Raw genomic sequence first — 7806 nt, 5'->3', positions numbered from 1 at the left:
GTTCATAGCAGCAATGTCCACAATAGCTAAATCGTGGAAGGAGCCGAGATGCCCTTCAACAGATGACTGGATTAAGAAGTTGTGGTCCATATATACAATGGAATATTACTCAGCTATCAGAAAGAACGAGTTCTCAACATTTGCTGCAACATGGACGGCACTGGAGGAGATAATGCTAAGTGAAATAAGTCAAGCAGAGAAAGACAACTATCATATGATCTCTCTCATCTATGGAACATAAGAACTAGGAAGATCGGTAGGGGAAGAAAGGGATAAAGAAAGGGGGGGTAATCAGAAGGGGGAATGAAACATGAGAGACTATGGACTATGAGAAACAAACTGAGGGCCTCAGAGGGGAGGGGGGTGGGGGAATGGGACAGACTGGTGATGGGTAGTAAGGAGGGCACGTATTGCATGGTGCACTGGGTGTTATACGCAACTAATGAATCATCGAGCTTTACATTGGAAACTGGGGATGTACTGTATGGTGACTAACATAATATAATAAAAAAATCATAAAAAAAAGAAAGAAATTGAGGAAGGCACAAAGAAATGGAAAAACATTCCATGCTCATGGAATGGAAAAATAAATATTGTTAAAATGTCTATAGTACCTAGAGCAATCTATACATTCAATGTAACCCCTATCAAAATACCATCAACTTTTTTCACAGAACTGGAACAAACAATGCTACAATTTGTATGGAGCCAGAAAAGACCCCAAATAGCCAAAGGAATGTTGAAAAAGAAAATCGAAGCTGGTGGCATCACAATTCTGGACTTCAAGCTCTATTACAAAGCTATAACCATCAAGATAGTATGGTACTGGCACAAAAACAGACACACAGATCAATGGAACAGAACAGAGAACTCAGAAATAGACCCTCAACTCTATGGTCAACCCATCTTCGACAAAGCAGGGAAGAATATCCAATGGAACAAAGACAATCTCTTCAACAAATGGGGTTGGGAAAATTGGACAGCCACATGCAGAAAAATGGAACTGGACCATTTCCTTACACCATACACAAAAATAGACTCAAAATGGATGAAAGACCTCAATGTGAGACAGGAATCCATCAAAATCCTGTCAGGCAGGAGAACACAGGCAGCAACCTCTTCGACCTCGGCCACAGCAACTTCTGGCTAGACAGGTCTCCAAAGGCAAGGGAAACAAGGGCAAAAATGAACTATTGGAACTTCATCAAGATAAAAAGCTTTTGCACAGCAAAGGAAACAGTCAAACAAAACCAAAAGACAACCTACAGAATGGGAGAAGATATTTGCAAATGTTTTATCAGATGAAAGGCTAGTATCCAAAATCTATAAAGAACTTACCAAACTCAATACCCAAAAATAAGTAATCCAGTTAAAAAATGGGCATTTCTGCAAAGAAGACATACAAATGGCCAACAGACACATGAAAAAATGCTAGACATTACTTGGCATCAAGGAAATACAAATCAAAACCACAATGAGATACCACCTCACACCACATCACAGTCAGAATGGCTAAAATTAACAAGTCAGGCAATGACAGATGTTGGCGAGGATGCGGAGAAAGGGAACCCTCCTACACTGTTGGTGGGAATGCAAGCTGGTGCAGCCACTCTGGAAAACAGTATGGAGGGTCCTCAAAAAGTTGAAAATAGAGCTACCCTACAACCCAGCAATTGCACTACTTGGTATTTACCCCAAAGATACAAATGTAGTGATGCGATGGGGCACCTGCATCCCAATGTTTACAGCAGCATTGTCCACAATAGCCAAACTACGGAAAGAGGCCAGATGTCCATCAACAGGTAAATGGATAAAGATGTGGTATATATATACAATGGAATGCTACTCAGCCACCAAAAATTAGAAATCTTGCCATTTGCAATGACGTGGATGGAACTAGAGGGTATTATGTTAAGTGAAATAAGTCAGAGAAAAACAATTATCATATCATCTCACTGATATGTGGAATTTGAGAAACAAAACAGAGGAGCATAGAGGAAGGGCGGGAAAAATGAAACAAAATGAAACCAGAGAGGGAGACAAACCATAAGAGACAAACTGAGGGTTGCTGGAGGGGAGGTGAGTGCGGGGGGGAATGGGTAACTGGGTGATGGACATTAAGGAGGGCACATGATATAATGAACACTGGTTGTTATGTACAACTGATGAATCACTGACCTCTGAAACTAATAATACACTATATGTTCACTGAATTTAAATAAAATAAAATTAATTTTTTAAAATGCAAAAAATAAAAATTGTCATCTTGCTAATTTAAGCAGGCTTTTCTTGGTTATATTCTAGCAGCTTTTGTTCAAAAATTCTTCAGCGTATACATAGTCAAAAAAATACCAGCACTGTAGGGCTCAGGCCAGCCATTTGAGTGAAGATATCCATGACGAAAGTTGCAAATATACTTCTAGGACTTTGGTGAGAAGCTGGATCTAGAGAGAGATTTGAGGGTCATCTGCAGAAAGTACAGGTATCCCTCGCTTTTCAAAAGTTCACGCTATGCCACTTTGTTTTTATGAAGAATCTAGGGTTAGTTCTTGTTTTTGCTAACTCAAAGAAATCGAAACAGGATTTTCACTTTAACCAAAAAAGGCCAGAAGTGAAAACAGCGTCCAGCATTTGTTTTGCCATGAGTTGTCACAGGGACAGTGTGCACTCTTAGCAGCGGGAGTGGCACCGCCAACCTCCTTCCCCAAGAGCTACATTTAGCATCAAGCCACCATAGCTCTGAACTATGCTTTATCTCCATTTATCTTGTGCATCAATTAGCAAGATGTGTCCTAAGGTATCAGAAAACCATTAGCAAGATGTGTTGTAAGGTATCAGAAAAGCTCACTAGAGATTATTTTGAGGGTCTGGGAATGCTCAAAATGTTTTCCATATAAATTAATGGTAATTGCTTCCTTGCTTTATACCTTTTCAACTTAAGAAAAGTTTCATAGGAACATTCTACTTTCGAATAGCAGGGGAAACCTGTCAGAGAAGCCGCAGGAACTGATAAAACTGTACTCTTTTTCCCATTGCCACCTCTTACTAGCTAATAATCAACACGATCATAGAAAATGCTCAAATCTGAAATGACTTGAATTTTAAAAGTTAAGCTTTTCCGTCAGATCTAAGTAATAAACTCTGAATTTAAACACATTTGTGGTGTATTTGTATCTCCAAAATCAGTTATCTTACCTGGTTTAATTTTTCAGTATGATTCAACCGTGAAGTCTCTACTACATTTGACTTAAAAGTCTTCTCCACATTCAATATTTGCTTCGGTGGTTCCATGTTTGAAGTGGGTTGCGAAAAGCGAGCCTTTGCAATTGGGGAGCCTGTGGAGTACGACCCTTGTTGTTTCATTCTAAAAGGCTGGGTAAACATTTTACCTCCTTTTGTGAATAAAAGAAGAGCAGAGAAATGTTGTCACTAACAATTTCTACTTTATTTTCTGGTGGTTATATATAGGGGCTATTGTGACCTAACTGCCCTCAACTTTGAAATAACAATTAAGGAAAGCAAGCTTATGTTTTTATACTGCCAAATAAAATTTACATACAATGGAAGAGATTCCTCATCTATAGAAGAAAACCAAGAGATCGTTAAGTGTGTTACTGAATAGGCTGGGGATACCTAAAAACTCCACTTAAGGCCACCTGAATATAATTACAGAGAGGCAGGTTTCCATAGGTAAAAACATAAAAACTGTATCCTGTTTAGGCAGTCAAAAAGTCTCCAAGTAAGGGGTCCACTTAAAACTATGCTTCTCCATGAGAGACTATGGACTATGAGAAACAAACTGAGGGCCTCAGAGGGGAGGGGGGTGGGGGAATGGGATAGACCGGTGATGGGTAGTAAGGAGGGCACATATTGCATGGTGCACTGGGTGTTATACGCAACTAATGAATCATCGAACTTTACATCGGAAACCGGGGATGTACTGTATGGTGACTAACATAATAGAAAAACATTAAAATAATAATAATAATAAAAAATAAAATAAAACTATGCTTCTCAACAAGAAGAAAAAAAAAAAACTATGCTTCTCAAAACGGACAATCACCTCGTAGCATGGGAGCAGGGAAGGGGGATAAAAAGCTCTAGAATAAAGCTATTTTCTTTCAAGATTTGTAGGGAAGGAAATACCACTGGAGAGATATATGTTGATGTACAACACGAACAATTATCACTAGACTTCATTATAGCCTAGTCCTTTACCATGAGATCAAGGTCACACACACACAATAATTGTTTCCAATATATCCTTTTGACAGGAAGAAGGGTCCACAGATGGGAAACATGAACAATCCAGTCAATGGGAAAGAATATCACTCCCCCCATTCAATAAGTTGGCAAATTGCTTTCTACAAGTCTCAGCAAGATGCATCTGTCTCCCTAAGTTTGAGCAACTCAAGGATACTGATACTGTTGATGGTTCGGGGTTACACTAGAACATCACTGGCTCATGCAGTCTTTCCTGACCAGAGCACGTAAACACCCTAGGATATCTTCATCAATTACACTTCCTACCACTGTTTAAGTAATGGTTTCTACACTGGGGACTTTCTCATGGTTTCACCTACATTAATCTAAATACAGATTTTAGAGAAAAAGAAAAAAAATCACTGAAATAGGCATAGAAATTCTCCAAACAGGCTCAGTGTATAGATTCTGTACTGTACCATACAAATGATTACATTGGTCTTCTGAGACTTTGAGACAGTGATTCAGGGATGAAAGGTACAGCATATACAATACAGGGTATTGTAATAATGTTGTAGCTACACTGTGGTGAGCACAGCATATGTACAAAGTTGTCAAATCACTATGTTGTACACCCGAAACTAATGGAACATTGTGTGTCAACTGTACTTCAATACACATATAAATACTTAAAAAACAAAACAAGAGGGACAATGATTGGGTAAGAAAAGCAGTGAACAGTATTAAGAGCGGAATATCAAACCCTGGCTGTAACACTTTTCTAGTAATGCGACTTTGGAAAAGTCATTTAACTTTCCTGAGCTTCCTTTTCCTCATCTCTCAGATTGGATTATTCACCCTTCTGTGGTGTGGCAATGAGAAGCCAAAGTAAAACACTAAATAAGGTGGTTATCATTTTGCAATGCCTGCTATGCTATCAAAGATCTGTGCCAGAAAAATCAGGTGGCAAATGCGACTGACTAGTATTACTTTTTTAAACTCTTCATAGGCCTCATGCTCATTTACAGTGTTCCAGAAAAAGCAGATCTTATGTTTTTATAGTAATAGCTACCACCTATTATAAGCGTACTAAATGCCAGGCACTTTTCAGAGCTCATCTCATTTAATCCTCAGCACAACTCCAAGAGTTAAGTATTATTATTGCTATTCTAGAGAGGAGGAAACTAAGGCTTAGACGTTCTAAGTAACTTGCTCGAGATCACTCAGCCAGCAAGTGGGAGTGCCAGGATGCAACTTCAACAAACTCAGGCAGCTGAGACATTACATACATCCATGGCTGCCATGACTGCTCCAATTCTGCTCACCCACAGCACAGTGACTAATGCTAGCATGCTTACCTGCTGGCCATCCTCTCTGCTTTTCCTCTGATACGCTCTTCTTCAGCATCAACAAAGAACCTGCTCTGGTTTGCTCCACAGAAATGACATCCGAAGCAGCATTAAGCACTTCAAACATAGAGAAGAATCCATACTGCACATACTGGAATGAACGTCCAAATCGTCTGACGAATGCCTTCTCAAAATCAGAAAGGAGAACAGGAGATAACGCCAAAAGGTCTTTCAACTCACTCTTCACAACAGCTGGAAGAATGGGGGGCAGCCTTCCTCGGTAAGGTACTCGCCGACGGGAGCTTGGCCCAGAGCAAACACTGGCCCTTCCCTTCTGCACGGAGTTTCGAACCTTATGGCTGCTCCTCTGTTTTGCAACTAAACTTGCTATTCCTTTGGTGGATTCATCTGGAATGGCTAAGGAGGTGTGAAAAAAGAAATATTTAGGTGAAAACTTAACCCCTTTCTTTATCCTTTGCATCTGTGGTTATATAGACAATTTTTAACTCTCCAAGGAGCTGTGTATCTAGGTAACATAATAAATGTGAACGTTTGGTTCCTCCATTTCTTGTATTTTACAGATGACAACTTGTTAGCTCCTCTACCAGAGGATGAAGACAGAAAGATAACTCCCAGTACTTAGCATTACTGCTGACTGTTGAAATATCTGAAACTCTCAAGATGAACAAATTTCCCTGCAATGTTTGTGTTTCATGAAATTTAAAACATGAGTTCATAATTTAAAAGTCCCATTGTTATGCTTCTCCCAATTTAAGGTGCAATAATCTGAAACCACATGCGAAATGTCGTTTTTGTGAATGCACCTTTTTCTGGGGAAAGATTTCTTGATTTTGCTAAAGCTTTCACTCTTCCCACAACCTCAAAGGTAACCGTGAACCCTCTCCCCCTCAAAATATTAAAATCCCCTCCCTGGGATGCAGGATAAGTACTATAATAATTCCTTGTAAGTTTTCATTTTAATTCTAGTTAAAGCTACAGTGTTCTATTAGTTTCAGGGGTACAATACAGTGATTCAATACTTCCACGCATCACCTGGTGCTCATCAGGAGGGCACTCCTTAATCCCCACCCCCTATTTATTTGCTAGAATAATTCCTTACCAAGTAATAATGATTGCTTAGTTTATAGATCTTAAACCCTAAGCTTACCTTTCAGTATTACAGTACCATCCCCATAGGGGCAGACAGTGACAACATCAGGCATGTCCAACACCAGCTCCATAGTTGACCGATAGCCAAGGATTCGGAGTGGCAAATGGCTGCCAACCATCAAAAGGTACTCCTTTTCCAACTGCTGTGGGGTCAAACCATCTTTGGTGGAAATGAGAAGTGACCTTATTTCTTTCCTCAGGCATTCCTGTACACGCTCTTGTTCAGACATTGCACCCTACCAGATTTAAGGTAGAAACATGGGTTGTGAAAAAAGACAAACCCAAGTTGGGGGGGAGGGGCGCGGTAGGGGTGTTTCAAAAGGATCAGTAGTGGTTCAAAAGGATCAGTAGTGGAACATAAACAACCAAGAAGCGAGTTCCAAAGGTGAGAAAGCAGAAGCAAAACCGTGAGGGTTCTCTGAAACTCTGCATTTCGCAAAGCCCTCACACAGTTGAAGCTCTAAATCTCAACCTGTGTTGATTAACCTGCACGCCTCTGGAGAAATCACTACCCCTGGCTAACGTATGCGAAGTCCCACGTTCCTGGCTCGTTTTTTCTGCTGAAGCATTAACAAGGGCTTGTTTGGGGTCTTAGTCTACACCGCAGACTTCGCATCAGACAGCACCCTCGTCGACGCTGGGAAAAGGCCGGGGAAGGAGGCAAACGCAATACTGCCTTCCGGCCTGCCGCCGAGCTCGGAGAGGGCTCCACGCGAAGACCTCGCCCCGGCATACCTGCTCCGGCCCACACCGACGGGGAGGCCGCCCGCTTCGTCGTCCCCAAGTCAACGACCTCCTTCTGGCCCGAGCCAAGGGGTCCCCTCCCCGCCCCCAACGTCTCTCCCCCGACAGGCGGTGTGGGGAGCACTCCTTCCCGCGACCCCGAGGCCTGCCCACGCCGCGGGGTGGAAGGCCCGCAGGAGGCAGGCAGGTGGAGCGCCGCCCTCACCCGTGTCGCCCAGGGCGCGGGCGCTGCCGTTGCGGGTCGGGACAGTCGAAGGGGTTCTCCCGCCCGGAGAAGCCAGAGCGGGCGGCGGGCTAAGGGCTCGCGTTCCAACCCCGAGGGCGCGCGGCGGGTGGGGCG

At 42.1% G+C, this 7806-nt stretch overlaps 1 protein-coding gene across 3 annotated transcripts in view; it reads right to left on the bottom strand.

The window, feature by feature from the left end:
- Positions 1-6952, bottom strand: part of TDRD5 (tudor domain containing 5) — a 99673-nt gene extending 92721 nt beyond the window's left edge. For 2 of the 3 annotated variants that reach the window (XM_040636270.1, XM_040636271.1), the window contains exons 1-3: positions 6721-6952; positions 5562-5969; positions 3196-3389 (exon numbers count right to left, since the gene is read on the bottom strand). In XM_040636270.1, coding sequence (XP_040492204.1) covers positions 3196-3389; positions 5562-5969; positions 6721-6952 — 834 coding nt within the window. Of the gene's footprint in view, positions 1-3195; positions 3393-5561; positions 5970-6720 lie in introns of all 3 variants that reach the window. The other variant, XM_008696912.2, reaches the window with a different exon arrangement.
- Positions 6953-7806: the final 854 nt, after the last annotated feature.

The sequence above is a fragment of the Ursus maritimus genome, unplaced genomic scaffold (genome assembly GCF_017311325.1).
Source record: "Ursus maritimus isolate PB19 unplaced genomic scaffold, ASM1731132v1 scaffold_2, whole genome shotgun sequence".
Lineage (NCBI taxonomy): Eukaryota > Metazoa > Chordata > Mammalia > Carnivora > Ursidae > Ursus > Ursus maritimus.
The sequence above is the reverse complement of the archived record's forward strand: the minus strand, read 5'-3'. Positions and strand labels throughout refer to the sequence as shown.